The 21,103-nt window shown below is 39.6% G+C and overlaps 2 protein-coding genes across 8 annotated transcripts in view; both read right to left on the bottom strand.

Moving 5' to 3' along the window:
* Positions 1–5,212, bottom strand: part of TSG101 (tumor susceptibility 101) — an 18,988-nt gene extending 13,776 nt beyond the window's left edge. The window contains exons 1-3 of the mRNA XM_030483430.1: positions 5,013–5,212; positions 1,992–2,076; positions 112–177 (exon numbers count right to left, since the gene is read on the bottom strand). Of these exons, the coding sequence (XP_030339290.1) occupies positions 112–177; positions 1,992–2,076; positions 5,013–5,054 (193 nt within the window). The 5' untranslated portion in view covers positions 5,055–5,212. The remainder of the gene's footprint in view (positions 1–111; positions 178–1,991; positions 2,077–5,012) is intronic.
* Positions 1–21,103, bottom strand: part of UEVLD (UEV and lactate/malate dehyrogenase domains) — a 25,547-nt gene extending 4,444 nt beyond the window's left edge. Inside the window, exons 1-15 of one of the 7 annotated variants that reach the window (XR_003991024.1) lie at positions 21,022–21,103; positions 18,801–18,885; positions 18,099–18,161; positions 17,178–17,341; positions 16,041–16,176; positions 14,574–14,698; positions 13,851–13,956; positions 11,142–11,312; positions 10,931–11,008; positions 10,025–10,198; positions 9,351–9,435; positions 8,610–8,733; positions 7,113–7,273; positions 1,992–2,076; positions 112–177 (exon numbers count right to left, since the gene is read on the bottom strand). Coding sequence is in view for 3 of the 7 variants with exons in the window: in XM_030483427.1 (XP_030339287.1) it covers positions 2,058–2,076; positions 7,113–7,273; positions 8,610–8,733; positions 9,351–9,435; positions 10,025–10,198; positions 10,931–11,008; positions 11,142–11,312; positions 13,851–13,956; positions 14,574–14,698; positions 16,041–16,176; positions 17,178–17,341; positions 18,099–18,161; positions 18,801–18,885; positions 21,022–21,063 (1,533 nt within the window). In the remaining 4 variants the exon portion in view is untranslated. Of the gene's footprint in view, positions 1–111; positions 178–1,336; positions 2,077–5,566; positions 7,274–8,609; positions 8,734–9,350; positions 9,436–10,024; positions 10,199–10,930; positions 11,009–11,141; positions 11,313–13,850; positions 13,957–14,573; positions 14,699–16,040; positions 16,177–17,177; positions 17,342–18,098; positions 18,162–18,800; positions 18,886–19,532; positions 20,045–20,071; positions 20,910–21,021 lie in introns of those variants that run through there. The other 6 variants (XR_003991025.1, XR_003991026.1, XM_030483427.1 and 3 more) reach the window with 6 other exon arrangements.

The raw sequence follows: 21,103 nt of genomic DNA, 5'->3' as shown, positions 1-21,103 counted from the left end.
TGTGAGAAAACAGTGATCACTGAAGTAGTGAAGTTGAATCACGACAAATCTAAATAGTTTTTCATGTAATTTGGGAAAATAATGATGGTGATGATAATAGTTAATGCATACCTCTGTAAGGCACAGGAATGGTTCCACTGAGGCTCATCAACTCCCTAGATGAACCATCATTAAAAACTGAAAGGGAACAAAGTATTTTTAAAACAAACGTTTTAAAACAAACAACATTAGTGTCTGTTCAGGTTACACCCCATTCGTTAGTATAAGTTTTCAGAAGTTTCACATATACAAACTCAGCTTGAAAGGTTCTGCTCTTGCACATTTATAGACTAGCAAATGATTGTCTGTAGTCAGGTAACTTCTTATGAATAACGTATTTCTGAGAAATGAGTGACTCATTATTGTTAAACTTCCTTCACTGCAAATAAAACTGCTTCCTTATTCAGAGAAGTAAAACATGTTGGAACCATACAAACTGCAAAGCATACAAATTGCTGCAAAGATAATTTCAACTCAAATTTAATTTAGAAAACACCTGTCATTTTAGCATTACAAAGAATTCCTTATGCTTTCTCCAAACAAACAAGTCAGCAAGAATACTGACAGTCTCTGGGCCATAGACATTTATTATATAATCAGTAAAGGTTAATTTAACCTAACAATAATACACTGAAGAGGCAGAAATGCATAGCACTTGACTTGCTGCCAAAGCTTCAATCTTAGTTCACAAACTGAACCGGAACCCTGACCTCAATTTTCTGAACTGCTGTATTTAGTTTTCCCATACTTTCAATCCAAGACATTTTTTTTGCCTGAATAAATCAACTTCTGGCAATAAAGTTTTAATTTTCCTAATTTCACCTGAAAGTTTCTAGTCTTAGATTACTTACATGGGGCTCTATATTTAATTATTAATATAAACTTGAAAACTATCTCAACAGCAATGTAACCAATTTCTTGTTGCTCATTTCACTGCTCCAAATAATATCAATTATCTGTAACTGGTCTGTGCTCAGCCTTTTCCAGGCAGCTTAGAAAGAGGTAACACAAATGGGCTTCTTGCTACAGGTCAAAGTGATCTCGAATTCTGATCAGTATTGTACACACAAACTTGTGTCCTGTACGCTATTCCAACCCCAGTCCTTTCACACTATTGTTTCTGATTCTCCAGTCACTGTGACAACTGCTGGCTTGCAGCTATTCAAGTTAAAACTAATATGTTTTTCACCTGTCCATGTTCCTTCTTAGTACTTCTCAATCCAGATTTAGAATTTTGAAAGCAGAAGACATTAAAATCTCTGATGACATATTAGTAATATAAATGAGCTCGCAGAGGAATCTCACAGATGGTAGTGTAAAAAAGGTGATCAGAAGGAGGATGACCTCGGCAGCTATGCTGGCTCACTTGTAAAACAATGCTCTCAGCCTTTGGAGCTGACCCTACATATCATCTTCATTCAATGCACTCAAATTTACCCAAAGCTTTTAAAACAGCTAACAAACACTGACTGTCATCGTTAATTTACACTACAAAACCCTTCATGCCAATTTTCTATATATTTGACAGTGTTTTCTCATAGTCTTAAGGACTGCCACAATTCCATTTAATGAATTATTTGTTCATCGTTTTACAGTTCTTTCTAAATAGAACTCTAAAAATATCTTTATATGACAGCAAAGCTGAATTTGTAAGATACCAGCAATCTCAGGACACCAACTGATATGACATCACTGAGCAATCAAGTTAAAGTTAAGCTGTGAAAAATGTAACACTTCTTAGCAACTTACATTGACTCAGTAATATAAAAAGGTTATCTTAGAAAATATATTGGAAAATAACTGTCTGTGTTTTTAAGGAAGTATTAATAATCAAGAAGAGAAACTCAAATTATGTTTTCTAGTTTTAATCTGCTTTTCCCCACAAAACCTACCAAATATATCTAAACCATCAACAATTCAATAACAAAAACTTTCTCATTGCACAGACTAACCATATGAATCCATGACAGGTTTGAGGTCCTTGTACTGAGTAATAACACTGGCTGTCTCCTGTATAGTTAGGTCTCTGTACTTATACTGGAAAACAAAACAGAAAGAATCACTTTAGAGACTAAATTTTCAGTGTAATTTAATTTCTTCTATTTTACCCAACAGACTGGATTTATGAGAGTTTACACTGATATATGGACATTCTTCTCCCGTCTTCTTTTGGAATAAGAATTTATTTTTCCCATATTACTTAACTGAACACTACCTATATAACTTACTGAACTTTAACAAGGTGTTAAGGTGTTTTTAGTCTTCAATAAGGGTCCATACATCAAGCAATTGGGGAAAAGCATTTTCATTCACATTCTATCATAACCAAAAGTATCGAGAGATGTATGTGGATCTTAAAAAAAACCCCAATCTCCACACCTCCAAACAAATACAGTGTTTTCAACATTCCTGATACACAGCTGTCTAGGATCTGAACTGCATAGGTATCTTCCATAGCACTCTGCAGAGCACCACAGTATTTATCAGTCATTGATCTGCATTTTATCAACTAGAAAGCAGACATTTCAAGGCACAATATCACCTGTCATAATACTGGTTTCACTCCCTCCCTTTAATCAGGAGCAGGGAGTAACTCATAGCACAGAAGTTCTGTAAACCAGATACACTGCTACAGAATTTAACAGTCTCAGAACCATAATCCAGAGACGACAAAGGGCATGCTCCTGGCCAACAGGGAGCTGGTTCACCAAGCTGTGCAGCTTTTTAACCTTGTGGCCATACTTCCTGGTAACCACCACTAAAAAGAAAAGCAAAAACGTAGTCCTTTGACAGTGTTTTCATTGTAATGAAGTTTAAAAAAAAAAAAAAAAAAAAAAATTTTTTTACAATCTTTAGATGTCTTAAGGAACATTAACAGCATCCTTTCATTCAACCATAGCAGGAAGACAAAGGGCCCAACACAATGAAACATCTGATGCCCAAAGCACACAGATGTTAACAACATCTGCACAAGTGTCTCAAGTCAGTTTATTCAAGGAATAGATAAAACAATGTCTGCCTGCTCAGCAGACATACCGGGAGTCTGGTGCATGATGGTTGTTAGGGCTGACAAAACACCGATTTGGTTATCTGGGGTGCTTTTAAAAATTAGGTCAAACACCTCAAAATTAAAAACTTAAAATTCTTAAAACTAAGAAAGTAGAGATAAGCTTGTAAAATTCCAGCTACTGCTACAAGCAAAATCAAGTGCTACATCAGCTATTAATTTCAGTACTTCGATCCAGATAACCATAGAAGATTGAAGTTCTGTATATTAAAATGCCATACGAAGACATTTTTCCTAACAAGCACGATGGCTTTTCTAATTTCGTTTTTATTATTTAAAGCACGAAGTATACTATTTTGTGCTTATTTCTCTTTTCCATTCTAAAGAGTACTGGAGTATATAACGATACAATCTTTTCCCTGTGTTCATATCATAAGTAGTTGTGCGTTTCCAAGAAATGTCAAAATCTCTTTGGAAAACAAAAGATCTCAGTGATCTCTACAGAGGTAACTAAACCCAATTAATTTCAATTCTTCATTTCTAATTTTTTATCCTCCTCCATTCTCAGATGGCAAACGTATCCTCCTCATTTTACATATCAGGAAACAGATCACTGAGTGATGAAGCTCCCTTATGAGGACCAGACAGCAGATAAATCCTGAAGTTAAATTTAAACACTAATGTCCACCCAAACTAGGGCTTAAGTCTTTCATTATCTCACACACTGAACTATTCAATATGGGAAATATCACTAAGCTGCTCCAGAACAGAAAGTGTAACTACTTTTGAAAAACAGAGAAATAGTAACTTCATTTTTCTTCAGCTATTATGTACACTGTACTTTGAACTTGCCTAGAGAAAGTCAGATGGACATATAAAACGGGCAAGCACTGGGGAAAGAGGACATGGGACTACCTTCCATCCTGTTTCTTCTGCGCATGGCAGTAATTCATTTAGGGAAGTCAGGTGTATACAACTATACTGACGATCTCATTTGCTGACACCAAGTTAGTATTCAGCACTCATTTTCAAGCTGATAAAAAAATTTACTTATGATTCCATGCAGGTGAAAGACCATTTAATAAGGTTTCTTCAGTTTTGAACAGATCCTCATCTATGTATTTCATTTTAAAGTTGTGCAAATGTGATAATTAACTGTTGTTAAAAGAATTCCCCCAACCAAAACCATGACTCCCCCTAAGTATTCAGCCATAGGGATTTTCATTTCTGGCTGCTGGAAAAACCCCTGTTTTCACTAGAAGCTTGGCTCTGTATGAATCAGTGATTAATGATTTACTTTCCAAGAAATTTTCTTGGTTCTTTAAACAAGGATGACAAAAAAGCTCAGCCTTATCCTAGTCAGTGAAGTTGAACTTGCTTTCCACCTACGTTTAAGCAGTGAACGCACATGATGCCCTACAGCCCAACAACCCACACTGCAGCTCTGGTCCGCTTCAGTGTGTGACAGCCCCAGCTAGGCAAACAGTCAGCTTTTACTGGTAACATCCTAACCCAGAACTAAAGTTTCACAGGACTACAAGTGACGCTATATTTGAGGTTACGGTGCACCATGCTTCCCTTTACAAACTAACTCAATTTACAGTATCCAGGTGGCCGGACACGACCTTTTTACACTACTCGGTCCGGCCTCCGACACGACTACCCCGGAGCTCCGTGCAGGCTGGTGAGAGTCCGTGACCGCCCGTGGGGAGGAGAATGGTTAAAGGGACCCGACCGCTCCCGGGGCCAGCGCAGAGGCCGCAGGAGACAGGAGGGCCCCGCCGAGTGCCCGCGGACGCCCCGCACCAGGCCGCGGGCAGGACCCCGCGCCCCTCCGCCCACCTCGGCCCAGCGGCCGCCCCGCCCGACGGACCCGGGCAGTCGGCGGGCAGGGGCGGCCTGCAGCCACTGAGCCGGGCCGTTGGGGCGGGGAAGGGGCTCTCGGTGCCCGCGGACGCGCCATTACCTTGGCGAGCATTTTCTTGAGCTGGCTCTCGGAGACCGCCATGGCGGCCGGCCCCTCCTCCGCCCAGCCGCCGCTCCCGTTGCCGCCGCCGCCGCCACACACCGGCCCTACCCGGCCCAGCCTCCCCTACATACAAACAGGAAGCGCCCCACAGCTCGCTTCCGGCAGCGACCCCGCTTCCACCCGGCCCTGACGACACTTCCGCGACGCGTAAGAGGGCGGCGGCGGGCGGCGCGCGCAGCCGTGGGGCAGGCGCGGCCTCGGGGCACGGAAAAGAGGGCTCGGAGCGCGGGCCTGAGCGCGGCTTATTGTTAAAGAGTGTGTCTGGGGATTCATTCCCCGTGAGAACGGGGAGTGCTGCGGCCCTTCGGGTGCTTTTCGACATAGACACGAGTGACAAGCCACGAGCAGAAGCGTCGATCTTAAAAACACAGCTGAAACAGCTTGCAGCTTGTTATGATGAAAAGTAGTAATAAAACGCCGCCGAAAGAACAAAACCCTCAACTATTCACATGAGAATAAATGCTCAGCATTATAAACAAAACACTTCGAAGAACAGTATAAGCACATGATTTTATGCTGCTTTTTCTGAAGAGATTTAAAAACAACCCCCAAAGTCCAGCTATTGCATTGGGATATAATACAGCAACAAGTTCATCACCTGTAGCCATCACTAATTTTGTCCTATCAGAGACCACCACAAAGAGGAAATTTGAGTATTAGAAGAAAAAAATTGGAATTATTTAAGGTTTGGTTTTTTTTTTCCCCCCCTTTATATTTTTATCTTAATTCAGAGATCAATATAACTCAGAATTCCTTGTAAGGCTGGCTCTTTGTGAGACACAACTGGAAGGCACAAAGGAATAGATCTCTCACTGACACAGATACTACTTTAGCTTAGAAAGCTTCATCAGTATTTAACCAGTCACTGCTCAAGATGCAAATGTGGAATGACGTTCCTACGCTGCCCACAGCAGGAGCGGAGCTCACATGCCTCCTCTGCCTGCAGCGTGGTACTGAGGTATGATCAGCATGAATACAGTATTTTACCAGTGCAGCAAATCAAGAGGTTAGAGCCCAATAAACCCTTCATCTGAAAAACATCTGCTCTTTGATTTACCTAAAAGTCCACATCCTGCTTTTTCACCTCATACTTGGCTTCCCCTGAGAAAGGTTACAGGTTCTGTTCCCATTTCAAGCAGCTGTATTCTCCTTCGGCTGATGTAAAGCTTACTGACATCAGCTGGCTTAGGACGAAGGCCTGAACAGATACTTCTGCATTACTTCATTGCCAGATTTTATTCTTTATTTGAAGCCCACCCCCTGTTCCTCCTGCTCAGGAAGAGCACCTGTTCCAGTGCTGCACAGGGTAAGCGTGTTGCATGTATGTACCAAGAACTGCAGATGCTTTAGTGCTCTGAACTTCCTCCCAAAATAAGAGCAAACAAATCATGACCAGAAAGTCTCAGAAATCATTACACAGAAATTCATATCCAATACTTCAGGTGTGAAGGATATTGTTGATGTCATGCTTTTACCTTTTTATCCCTTAGTAGCAAGCAGGAGTCCACATAAGAGCATCGGCAATAGGCATGGAAGGTCGAGCTATCACACTGCATCTCCAAGTGCCCTGAAGACCTGGAGTATGACCATGTTCTAAACAAGCCCCCAGTGAAGCACTTAAATACCAGGAGGAAGAATTCTGGCGGGCTCTGCACACTGGAGTTTCTGCAGAGCTGGGTAAGCCCCACTCCTAGGCTGTCTCCTAATAAGGTGCAAACAGCTAAGAATAACCTAAGAACCAGGCTATAATTAGCAACAACAAAACACAGGCAGAAGTCACCTGAATTTAGGTAAAACATTTTTCCGCATTACCCTCCTCATTTTGGCTACCAAAAGTGCACTTATCAAGTAAGCAATTACTATTGCAGTATTAAATAATTTAAAACAAAAGTGAGAAAGCACTTTTTGACAGTAAAGTAAAAAAAACCAAACCACCTTGTTTTACATAGAAATCCATATATACCAAGCAACCCTTTCCACCTAGCAAATCCCTGACTTCTGCAAGCAGACACTGTGGCTTCCCTTGCGCTTGCTTACAGTTGCAGTTGCTGCTGAAGGTCATGAATTGATCCTGCACTGCTCTGCAGTTTCTCTTGCACTAGTGGATCTTCTTCTAATTTGACCATTTCAATCACTCCGTTGGTTCCAAGAACACATGGCAGACTTAAGAATACTTCACTGTTTATATCGCAGCATCCCTGAAACAACATGCAAAGTACACTGTCACACGGTTACTTATTTTCAGCTCCATCTGAAGCATGAAACCACATAGAATAACTTGATTTTAGTTATGCAAGGATATTCCACCATATGGCGTGTTTTTAATAGGTCAAATGTGAGTTATTTTAAATCCTGTGCAATAGGTTACTGAATAGAAACTGTAAAATATTATTGTAGAGATAAAAAAAACCATCTTGAACCATGCCACCCTTGAAGGAGTTTCCTAATACAGGTATAGCAGACGTCTACGCGGCAGGAAAAGTTTATCCTACAAAAAAACTGTTTAACCAGTTTCTTAGGTAGAAGAAGCAGGGACACTTGCTAGGACATTATCATCAGTTCTTTTAGGACTTCACAGATGAAATTAAAAAATGCAGCCAGAGTGTGCTATCCAGGGAATATTTTTCAATTATTGATCCCATATTCATTCTGTGAGAGCCTTCAGTGAACTTTTATCCCTGTAATTCAAGTTTACACTGTAAATTTGGTGTCTTCTTAGGATCTGTATGGGAAATTTTACATTCTGTAGTTACTCTGCAGTTTAAGAGACTTGTCACTGCTCTGTATCTGCATTTAGTTCATAAATGATTAAAAACTTTACTTGAAAACATGATGATGAAATTAGGTATAGCTCTGTACTTGGTGCAATAAGCAGCTTGCCCAGCTTCCCTGCACTGCGACCTGCAAATCACCTTTCTGAAGCTTGCAAACAGAAGTGACAAGTTCATGTTTCTACATGGGTTTTCTTTTCCTCACATGAAATGACTTCATGCTTCAACGAAGCCTCTTAGGATAAACTTAAAATTGTAGACAGAACTTTAAAGGTAAACGTAGCTTCATGATCCTCTCCTCAATGTAAAGTATCACTGAGTAAAAAACCAGCTGTTTCAAAGCTGGTCAAATAAAATACTGGCAGAAAATGCATTTTATACTTTCATAAAAGATACTGAACTCTTTTGGCCCCTGGACAAATCTACATTCAATACTGAGCACTGGGAGACTGCAACACACACATTTCTCTTCATTTACCAAATCCAGCTGTTCTGGGGGAGCTGGTCAGCAACCCTGAACATATTTCCCCCCTGGAGCCTTGTATCTTTGGGAGAATAAACCACTTTTTATATTGGTTTCAGATTAACACAATAATTGACTTTGTTCATTTTTGGACTGGAATTGAAAGCCGTTGCTGGAAGAAAGTAATGGAAGTAGTGCTACTTCAGAACAGTTCTTTAAGTGAGATGTCTGTGCTGCTAAAATTAATGGCCATATCCAGTATAAATAATATAATTACAGTGCCAACCAAAAGACGTTTACCTTTGCCAGAGTGGATACAGAATGAACCTTTCTTTTATCTTTCAGTATACTGTCAGCCAAATCAGCAACTGAGAGCCCAACGGACCAAGATCTCTGACCTTTTCCCTTTAGAACTTCCATAGCTCTATATAAACCAGGAAAAGGAGAAAAACATGATGCTTAGATTTCAGTTGTTCCTATTTGGTTTATATGTAAAACCCAAAATACAGATTAAGTGCACCATATCAAGTAAAGTGTACTATAAAAACATGATTTCTGGTTTGGAAAACGACAAAGGAGAATGAAGAATTACTTTAAAGAATTTATGTACATTTTCCCCACACTTGTAATAATTCTCTTTTCTGTCAAGAGGTGTAACTGCTATTTGGCTAATTAAATCAGGTGCTTTTCTTTGAAGTAAACTGCTTCCACAGAAGCTCTGAGAAAAGTGTGCCAGAAGGCTGTTTTTAAAGAAAAACCCACACATTGACCTGGCAGCTCTGATATTTTAGTGTATATTCTACAAAGCTTGTTTTGTCCTTAGATCGTCACAGGCATATCATTAAGAACTTCAGAAAAAGAGGGGCCATATACACATATCTGAAAGTGAGTAACACCCAGACCTACAAATTCCTGCAGACTCAATGTGTGAACATTTTAGGGCAAACTTCCTCCTCTTCATAAGGAGCTGAAGAAAAAAACTCTGCAAACACCAAGTGCCTAAACATGAAGAAAAGAGAATTGAGATTGTAGTGGCGTTACCTGTTAGCCACCGTTTCCCTTGAGTTATGAGCAGCCATTCCTTCTGTTTGAGTTGCAACTGAATTACAACTCGTCCACGCTGGCACTAAATAGAAACAATGTTTAAATGCATATCTAAGCAGTGACTAAAATAGGTACCAGATAAGGTGAGGAGAATAAAAAAAAAAAAAAAAAAAAAAAAAATAGTAATAAATTCAAGCTTTCCAAACTTTCCTTCCTGCACAACAACCCAAACATAGTTAATGACCTTCTAAGGCTGCCTGGACTGCTAAAATAAACTCCATAGCAGCACCTGGCTAGAGACTTGCTTAAAAATTAAGTAGTCTGTAATAATTCTTACATGAGCAGTAACCTACCATATATTATACTACATCTCCTTCCTCTCTCACTACCTCTATAACCTGTATTGTTTTACCAAATGAAAAGCATCTGAGGTTGTATCTTCCTTTTTTTTTTTTTCTGCTATGACAAATGTCAAATACTTTTGCTATCACGCCAGGTCCACAGCCTTGGGCACACACCAAAGCTGCATTACTGAGAACCATTATTATGAAAATTTGCTACCCTGCTTATGACCACTTGCATTACTTTTTTCAATTATTCTTTCATTACTCAATTACTTAAGCACTGCCAGGACATTATATACTCATAGTCATAATAAAGTATCACTTTACCTTTGTCTTCCCCTTGTTCACCAATGATCCAAGCATCTTTTGCCAGCACCTGTGCTTTCAAAAGGTTTGCCAGTATATTCCGAAATCTCTCAGTATCTAGGTTGGCACCTACTCCAATAACTCTGCTTTTGGGAAACCCACTCAGCTTCCATGACACATATGTCATTACTTCAACTGTATGTGAAAAAGAAAAATAGGTTGACAATGAAAGACCACCACTCAAAATTCAACACAACTGTGAACTACGACTCACAATTACCAAAAACTCAGGACCAAATTTACTTTAGAAAAGGTATAAGCATGTAGGACATATCAGTAGTTTATTTCAATCTAAACCACCAAGTCAGGTGGGGAAGAGGTGAAGAAAATTCACAGCCCAAGTAAAGCTTAAAGAAAAATCTAGTGGAACTTCAGAATGAGTCACCATGCTTCCTTCTACCAAAAATCTCACATGCTTCTAAATTTAATTCAGCCAGTGTTTAATTTCTTTCCATTTGGCAAGCACTCTCTTTTCCATCTCCACAGCTTTAAATGACAGGAAGGGTAAGAAGCACTTGAGCTATAGAGAACGGCTGTCTTCAGTGTGTTTACAGGACAGAGAGGCTCACACTTATTCTTTCCCTTTTAAGTAGTGTTTTTGCTTTGTCTTAGTTCACAGTTTCACTGGCGTAACAGATTTAAACTTTCCACCAAAACATAGATGCGATATTTACTATCAACACTGTATTATGGACATAGTAGTCTGTGAGTCTGATCATATATGGCACATGACACATACATCTATCCCTACTGCACAGGAGAAACATATACATAAAACTCACAACTGACAAGACAACAGCCAATGGATGCTATCTTGTAGATACAGTCAGGTTGAAACTAGGTACAGAAACACACAGAAATACATACCTTTTATACCAAGTACACTATTTTCTTTTATCTTGGTAACAGTAAAGAAAAAACCCTCAAAGAGTGTCCTGCTCAAAGCTGAAAATGAAAACATCTTTCAGAGTAGCAAGAATTTTTGACTACTGCATGTATTCAGCAGTAACATATTTTTGAAGCAGGTGAAAAAGATAGCCAGCTGAGGGACAGAACAATAGGTGAAGTACCAACATACCTGGATGAGAAGCAACAAGGAGAACAGTGTTCTGACTGTAGTGTGATATTGCTGGGATAATTCCTCTGAACAAATCCACATTGCTTTGTATGACATCAAGATAAGTTTGAGCATTACCCAGAGAATTAACTGTAAGTACCACAACTTTTGAATCAGCCAAAGCAGAAAAATCTGAAAATATAAAGAAAAGAGGTTTTTAAAATTCACATCATTCTGTTGAGTTTTGGATGTAAAACAAAGAGGCGTCCTGAAGACTGAACTGCAGCATCCAGCTTAGGGATTCTTCACCTCCTCTCTCTCTCCCCATATCCCCCAGTGTGGAATTTGCGGTGCTTCCACAGCACCTGTAAAACACAGGTTTCCTGCAGAACTACTTTCCCATTTCATAGCTGGCAAACAGAGAAAGCAGACTGCAGTTTGTCCAGGGTTACAGAGCAGAGACCAGAAAACATCTGTACGGGGTTGACAGATATGCTTTTCCAAGTATTCTTGGCAAGAGAAAGAAAAAAAGCCCAAAACAACTCAACAACAACCCAAAACCACCCATGAAAAAAACATCCATGAAAAGGCTCCTTCATTTTCATTCAAATTTTTAAATAAGGGAAAAGACTTCCTTTATCTGAGGTTTCTATAATTTTTTTTTTATTTTATAGCTCAATCAAGGACATGTAGACAACCATAAAAACTGTTCCAAAAGTCTGTTTATTAACTCAAGTAACATACATGTATTTATTAGCTCAAGAAAAGACACAACCATATTTGTTGCAGAAATTCTTAAGTCAAAGCTGCCTTTGTTACAGATTATCTTCAGTTTTACTGAATCTTTCTATATTTTGTGTTTGTTTGTGAAACAGTTAGCTATAGGAACATCTTGATTTAAGTTAGCCTTTATGTTAGCATGGGTTGCTGTGCTGCTTGAAATCCAATGCTGCATTGCTTGAAGTCCCTGTTCTCTATAACATGTTAGCCTTGGTCCTCACTCTCTAGATCATAACCACAGCACCTAGGGTCTACTGTATATAGGATGAGTTACTTGACAACTTGGCAAGATAGATATCTAGCCACCCAACTTGGCAATAAAAAAACCCACTTATTTTTAAGGTGTCCTGAAGTAAACTGCCTTCATTATAATACTAAAAAAACACACCCACAGATCAAGAAGACCCTTGCCCAGGTGAAGACCCTTCCTCTACACAAGCATAGAAACAGAAGAGAATGACATGGCAGATATTATAATTGTATGCAAATCACTAACCACTCATTGTAACTGGGAGTGTACTACCTTGTAATTTTTGTGTGTAAATGTAATGACGAAATCAGCATTGGGTGTGCTCGATTTGTGGAAATCCCACATAGCACCCAGCGCTGCAATAAAGAAGTGCCTGCTTCTTAATGCTACATTGGTATTAAGGAGTTTTATTCTCCTGACTTTCAGCAACACCTTGAGGGGGTAATTCTGAATACCTGAGTACCATACAGATGATCAGCTTGGACACAGAAACAAGGTAATTTGACTGTCACACCACTTCTGAAACCGGCTGAAGCCAAAGCAGAGGCCTACTGCATTGGCGGCATATTGGAAGCATACTAAGCAGGATATAATTAATACCACCTTGCCCCAAACTTAGATGTAAGCATACCAAAATAACAGGTGACTGTATAAGCATTTTGTAATATTTTAACACTACTAACAACATAGACAGCAACAAGCTTTTTGTACCTAAATGTAGCTATGTAACAGGTAACCACAAAGGCACAGAGATTTGTGGTAGAGTTACACAACCAGGGTTCAGGAAAAAAAGTGTGCTAGCAGTAAAACCTGCAAGATAGATGAAAGGATGTAGAGCAGGCAATGACAGGTGCGGAATAAGCAGCTAAGATGCTTGGTGGAACCACAACAAGTCCCTGTCTCCAAAAAAAGTATATCAGAAGCACAGGAAAAAAAACCATTTCATCTTGCAGAGGGCACAAGGACATAAAACCACAACACATAAGTGAGGAAGAATGGTGAAGTTGCTCAATTCAGTTCCAGCTTTCCCTGTGGAACAGCTTTCGAGCCACAGCACCTCAACCTCTGCTACTAAGACCATCAAAGACTAGCCATCACCACTAGTTATGGAGACATGGTATTGACTCTTGAATTGTACGCTCACAGCTGAGGACAAGATTGTTAAGAACTAATTGTCTGAATATGCAGTGATGGTGATTAAGAACTATTGGCCATGTGTGTGCTTAATGAACATCAATCTAGCAAAGCAGCACTTTCAAATTTACTTATTAGCCTTAAAAATACTGCTGTCACAGCTATCTCTAATTGCTCTGCATATGCATACTTCCACCCCCCTTCCTTCCCTCTCTCTGCTTATGGCTCTGAAGCAATAGCTTCGTTTCTCTATATTTCTGCACGAGTCCAATTTCAGCATTAGCCTCTTACCTTGGAAGTACAGGCTCACACACCTCTACGTCTATAAACGGAATGAAAAAAGCCTGAAACAAAAGCAATGCAAGCTTTGCTGAGCCTTCCCTTAACAATTCTACCCTGAAAAGAAGAAGAAAAGCAAGAAGCTATGGGAAGATGACATCCTAGTTTTATATAGATGGCCTATATGCCAGAATCTCTGTATCTCCCCAGGTGTCCTGCTCTCATTAAAATGAGCACAACCACACACAGTACATGTTTGCTCCCATTCCAAAAACAACATCTAATACCTTTGCTGATCTCCACGTTCGGCAAAGCAAAGATGTCCAAGTCCATGGTTCCTCCTTTTGCTGCACCTTCAGAAAGATCCAAAAGAACCACCTTGTCTGCAGTACCCTGTATTAATAAAAGTAATGCAGATGAACAATAAAGCAAACAAAAATTTATTCTTGTAGGGGCAAGGAACATATCCCTGTATTGCTCCAATTCCAGTGTTTGTTGTACTGTGTATATAACAAACAAAATTGCTGATCAAAATTACTGTCAAATCACAATAATTTAGTTTAGTGAGTTTAATTGCAAAATAACTTATTATGAAACAAACAATAAACTCACAAAACCATCTCTGGGAAGTTCTAAATGTTGGTGTTACTGATGTCTCTGAGCATACAGCCATAATGAAGTGCAGACCACCTACAGGCTATCCTTTTCCAGGGGACTAGAAGATCCTAGTTGTAAGAGGCTACTACTTAGGCAAGAATCTTTCAAGTAAAGATTTTCAAAATATGTGAATTCAATATTCAACACTTGTATTTAAAAGGTGACTGAGAAAACAGGGCAGAAACTAACACTTCTGTGTGTCCATAAGTTAACTGATGAGGCAAATGAGAGAAGGAGTCACATGGCTTACGAGTTATTGAAACTGCTGAGTTATTTCTATGTGTCAGACACTAAGAACTAAACTGAAGCCTGTCTATTAATTAGGGCTGTTGCTATTTATAATAATTACATACCTTTGCTGCAACTGCTAGCACACATGCAATGCCAAGATCTCCAGCTCCAACAATAGTAATTTTGTTAATACATCCTTCATTTTTGCTTCCACCAATTTTACTCTTTGATTTCAAGTCAGTCTCTCCTACAATTAAAAGAGAACCACAAACTTAGGTACTGGTCCACAATATATCAATACAAGTATTGCTGCTTCTTAAAGGATCATAGTTGTGCCACAGTCAAACCAAATTACATAAACTTTTTCAAAACAGTGGTAAAGTGTGACCACAGAAAATTAATCACAACTTGCAAGGTGTAAAACACAAATATTCCTCTCTGGATAGGAATGATTTTTCACTAAGCAGAAAATATGAGCATAACAACAGCAAGAAGCTAGGCATTAAGACCATACAAACAATAATCCCTTTGCTACTGTTACAGGTGTGAATATATACCATGGTCATAACATTTGTCAAAGATTTCATATTTTGAAAAGATATGCAAAATGGAATTTGATTAAAATACAATGATCTGAGGTTGTTTAGCCAATGCTACTGGTAACACAACAGTTCTGAGTATAAGGCAGAGAGATTTGTAACAGAAACATTGATTGCCTAGGAATGTGAATTGTGTGGACACACACGTGCGCTCACAAGCATGTGTGTGTATACAATTATCAGAAGAAACAGCAGAAAAGGGTTTAAGGGGAAGGTTTGCACTAGGTGCCACAGATAACCACCATGGTTTCACTAAAAGAAGGAAGAAGAAAACACTGAACTAAAGAAAATGTGTCAGGATGAACAACAACAGGACTGGACCCATAAAATACCCAGATAAAGAAAACATGAGAACTGTGAAAATCAGGAATTTTGCCCAAGACTTACAATGGGTGAGATAAAGTAATGAGGCAAAAATGCCAAATGGCATCCACTCCTGAAGGGTATAAAAGACAAGTCCGAAATCAGCTTGTCACCACTGAACAAGAAGAACCCAAGAGACATGATACGGACTCAACAGCCAGCACTCCTTGTCCTCAGTGTTGCACACCAGTGACTATGGCCAGACAGCTCTCATGGCTTGCGACTGTGGATGTGAGAGTGTGAGTGAATGAGACCTGAGAGAATGAATGATTGTGATTGGGTAAAATCAACTTGTTTACAATAAAATCACATTTCTTTTACACAAGATCTCATATTGAGTTTTGCTGCAGTAATTTCCAGCAAATGAGTAGTGCCAAGTCTACAGCATTTTTCAGTAGGCTTAAATGCAAAATGAGCTGCTTACTCAAACGAAGAGAATCTGAGCTCTCTGTTCAAAAAGAGGCACTTTTGATTATATGAAGAAAATACCAAACGCTATGGACATGCGAACACCAAAACTTCAGATATTAAAATTGTGTAGGCATTTTTGTGATATCAAGTAATAACAATAAACAAAGCATATACTGTGTAAGAACATTCCTAACAAATATATGAAAACATCCGCACCTGCAGTAATCTTTGCAATATAGGAAAGAAGTTCCGATTGCCTGGCTGCATCGGAAGATGACAGTGAATACAAAGGGAGCTCTTCCTCAAATTTTGCAATCATTTCCCTGATTAATCCAATGACAGTTGATTTAGGCTGTAATACAGCAATATAGAAGACCAAACAGTTGAGTAGCTATTCCATATAGTGGTATCAGCTGTAACCAGCAGTAGTTCATACAGATCCATAGCTATACAAAATTTATTCAAATTATAAATCTTGACACCCTTAACACAAACACGTGAGGGAAAGAAAAGCACTACTTTATGAGAAGGTACTTTCCAAACAGAAGAAAGGATTAAAAGGAATTTAACAAAAAGTAATTATAAAATTGAAATTATTAGTGCAACTAGTTTTTGAAGGCATCCACGAACATATGGAAGTCTTTGATATATTATAAATGGGACAAATCATAGCTCAAGGCAGGCTAGCTCAGTCTTCTCAGATGAGCTTAACTGTCTGGCGTTTTGGCAATTCAGTTCTCTTTTGGGAAAAACATATTTAGAAATCAGTAAAAGCTCCCATTCTATAACAATAATGTGAAATATGTCCCATCCATTTCAGAAAACTAGCATTCATTAAATAATTTTTATTGGCCTGGCAGCCACATTTATGTAAGTTATTTAATACAGAGCATAAAATCATTTGGGAACAGCACTGGCTTTTGAACCTCTATGCTAACATTTCAGAGTTCTGCTGAGACATATCCAAAAGGTAGAAACTTCCATTGAACTTTCTTGAGGAACATTCAATTGGTCTAATAATATTATTTACTATTCATAGAAACAAAAAAGTATCACAAGGCTTACGTTGCTTTGTAACAAAGTCAGGCCCCTTTTTCCTCAGCTTAAAACAATTTTCCTTACAATCACTTAAAACTTCTTTACAATTGTTTCAGACCGTCTGAAAGCTGTAATTTCAAGAGACATAACATTCTGCTTCTCTTTGCAGAATCATTACATAATTAAGATTATCCAAAAAATGCAGAAAACAAAAAGGCCAGGAACCCTACCCACTCTTCCCCATTGATCTCCATAAGACACCATGCATTATTCCCAAATACTTCCCCCTCCCCTGTCAGCCGCTCCACCTCTTACATGGCTCCAGTTTTGCAGGTAGGGCAAATAAATCCTGCCATGAGCATCAACATGCTTTCCTACTGAAATGCCCATGTTCACCGTTGGCTTCAAGAAGCAAATGGGGGGAGCAAAGGGATGAGAATCCAGAATCCACAGACGAATAGGTATATTATATGAATTACCTGTTCAACACAAAATAAAAGCCATTACTAGCTTCTGCATTGACAAGAGGCACTAAGAACCAGGCATGTGTGCATGTGATTCACACTTTGTAATAACAAAATAAAAAAGCCTGACAGATCACTTTCCAGATTCACACTGGAAAGTATTTATGTTACTCTGGCTAGTTAATAGGAACAGACTTGTCCAGATCAACTTGAAGTGCTGCCATTGTGTGTTTCTTAATATAAGGCTTCATCGTTGTTTTGCTTTCCAGACTATTCTATCAGCCTATTCTATCTATCTAATGCATCTCCTTTTCTGGGCAAAGAAATCTCTTACAGCTACCCATTTCATACTTATTTTAGGACTCAACAACCGATGCAGAGAGGCATCTACCAAGAACTTTATCTCAGACTTCAAAGGCTTTAAGTCAAAAAATAAAGAATTACCTACTAGCTATTTTCAGACACTGCCTTTACAAGCATAAGGCTTGTAGAGTTCATGCAACCTTCATTAGAACCAAAGAGTTTGCCTGAACAGCCTCAAACTACATGATTTCTTTAATAGTTAATTGACTCATCTAATTAGTACCACCTTATTTCAGCACCTGTGTGTGCATGAAGGCACCTGCAGTAGAAGTGGCTTCTGCCAATTCATGCAAAACCCTTTACAGCCACTTTTAATGAAGTTGCACAGTGTATTGTTAAGAGGCAGTACCCAACACATTTTATATTTAGGTTCATAACTGGTAAGAAGATTATATTTTATTTATCTTACCATATTTCACTGGAACAGTACCACTAAAATTCAGGAGGTCCTTCTGCGATCCATCCTTGAAGGCTGAAAGTAAAAATGTGATTTAAAAAAATAATAATAATAAATCCTTTTGAATCTGGCATAGCAATCCACTATACAGAACAATTTTTTCTTCAGAAATCAAATCCACTGCTGAAAGAACCAAGGCTTTAATGTTACAAAGGTCTCCCCTTCCCCTTTGAGATAATTCCTTAAAGGAATCTTGAAGAAAATTGCATTGGTACAACTAAGCACATCGTTAGTCTGATGTCTGAATATCCCTTGTCCTAAGTACTTCTGGTGACTTTCACTCAGGCTGAGGGATTCTGGAAGTTATGCCTGATAAGCCAAAGACATCAAAATCCTTTCAGTACAATCAGGGGATGTGGGAAAAATGCATTTACATATAAAGAATTTAAAAGAATATCAATCTTCTGTAATTACTGACAAGTTAAAATAAAATGAAATTTAGTGAACGAGTTGCTTCATTTTTTCATATGTATGCATTCTTGGAAGAACTTTCAAAAAGACTCACATGGCATAAGAAATTTTACTGCAAGTCAGAATAAAGATTGGAACACAATGAAAGGTATTAACACTATTTAGATTCTATTATACACAGCCTGAATTTACGGCAACTAAGAATCCCCACAATTAGTTCAAAGTAACCATATCACTTCTTACTGTATGTGTTCATGGAGAATGTGAAGTTTGGGTAGGTCTTATTAACATTCTTCAGTTCTTCTATGGTCAGGTCTCTGAACTTGTACTGGGAAGGGAGAGAAAAAAAATGTTGAACTTCAAAAGCTTCTTTCATTACCAGAGATAGGGAAAAGGAACCAAGAGAAGGTAGAAACACAGGAAGGGGAAGGTAATAATTACTTGTAGTATTATAAATAGTTTTTGTGTGAAATAAATTCTCCAAAAAAATTATACAAAAAAAAATATATATATAGATTTAAAGGTGTCACAAGTCTGCTGTTCCTACAACAGAGCTCAAATTCTGAGCATCATTCCTTATATAGCATTTCTTCCCCTTTACAGCTGTATGAGCAGAAGCCTAATAAATTTAGTCTCCTCTACACTCAATAATCAAAAACAATATAAAAATATAAACCTCTTAGACAAAAGAAGTCACCTTATTACTGACACAGTTATTAGTTTCATAAGGTCGATATCCACAAACATATTAAATGTAAGTCGTTAGCCTCTGGGAAATTTTTTCCATGTTTAAACTGCCCTTGAGAGCTGAGAAAATTCCAATGAAAAAACACATCCCTCTTTCCCGCCTGCAGAAAACCTGCCTACAGATTAACTGCAGTACAGGTGCTTGAAATGTGATCTTGAAAGTAATTATCAGCACGCATGAATCACTGCTACTTTATTTAGCCTGTCTCCAGCCAGCCGGTCCAATACCTGCACTTCCAAGAGATTTTTCATCCTCCCACATCCAAAAGTTATGAAGAATATTTCCTAGATTAGGGCATCTGCTTCTCATTTTAGGAAGTCTGGAGTTGTCCTGGAGCCCTTGCCTAAGCAAACACAACTGCAGCCTGAGAGTGGCTTAAAGATCTGCCCACTGCACTGCACTGCTTGTCACTAAGTAGTAGCTAAAATCTTTAATCTTTTCAGTAAGGCACCCCAACAGAAGCAGCAGCAATACTACGGCTACATGGATGGCATGATTATTTTCTGCTTCATACAAGAAAACAGAAAGCTGCTGAAAAGAAACACCTTTTAGTTAGCTTCTCCCTGTTCAGTCTTACAGGGTACTGCAAAGTCAAGTGGTAAAAAGAAATAATCAAAAGTGCCTAAATTAGGAATGTCTACGCAACTTAAATTTAACACATTTAGGTCGATACAGCTGGTTGTGAAATCACCTTTCACACTTTGCACCTAAAATTATTTAAATATGCATACCTCAGTTTCTCACATTGAAATTAAAACATCTTTACCTCAGAAGGATGCTGTGAAAATTAATCTGTGTTTATAAAGCGTGGAGATACTAACGCAGGCGTTGTCACAAACAAACAAACAAAAAAAAATCCGAGGAAATTAGTAACTCTTCCTACAGAGTAAAGTTTCAATTGCATGCAGCACATCCCACGTTACTGTGTCCTGAACCACAGGAATAAAATTATGCACAGTAGAAATCTAAACTCAGCTGTAGTAAGTGAATGTAAATCACAGATAGAATGGTTTGGGTTGGAAAGGACCTCAAGATCATTCAGTTCCAACCCCCTGCCATGGGCAGGGACACCTTCCACTAGACCAGGTTGCTCAAAGCCCCGTCCAGCCTGGCCTTGAACACTGCCAGGGATGGGGCAGCCACAGCTTCCTTGGGCACCCTGTGCCAGCGCCTCAGCACCCTCACAGAGAGGAATTTCTTCCTAATATCTAATACATCCCCCTTCAATTTAAAGCCATTACTCCTTATCCTATGCGCCCTTGTAAAAAATCCCTCTCCAGATTTCTTGTAGGCCCCCTTTAGATACTGAAGACTGCCATAAGGTCTCCCCGCAGCCTTTCCTTCTCCAGGCTGAACAACTCCGGCTCTCCCTGCACCCTGAATGGGACAGAAGCCTTCTACATGCGATGACCACGAAACTAAAGACGACGACGACGACGACGACGCCGCCGCTGCTGCTGCTGCTGCTGCTGCTGCACTCCCTCCGCTCTGCCCGTCCCGTCCCCTCCCTGCACCTCATTTTTGACTCGCGGGCGGTGTCACGGCCGGGGTGCCGCCAAGCACAGCATCGCCCGCGCCCGCCGCGGCCCCCCTGCTCCAGGCGAGCCGCCATTTTCCACACCCCCGCCCCCTCCCCCTTCCCGAGCGCGGCGCGCGGCCGCCGCGGCTCAACGGCTTCGGGGCCCGCGCGCCCCCTCCCCGCCCGGGCGCGCGCACCTTCCCCAGCTGCTTCCGCAGCACCTCCTCCGAGAACGCCATGGCGGCGGCGGCGCGCGCCCGCCCGCCTCCCAGCGGCCCT

Source organism: Strigops habroptila, chromosome 4, assembly GCF_004027225.2.
Source record: "Strigops habroptila isolate Jane chromosome 4, bStrHab1.2.pri, whole genome shotgun sequence".
NCBI classification, from domain to species: Eukaryota; Metazoa; Chordata; class Aves; order Psittaciformes; family Psittacidae; genus Strigops; species Strigops habroptila.
Note: the sequence above shows the minus strand (reverse complement) of the source record. Positions and strands in the feature narration are given on the sequence as shown.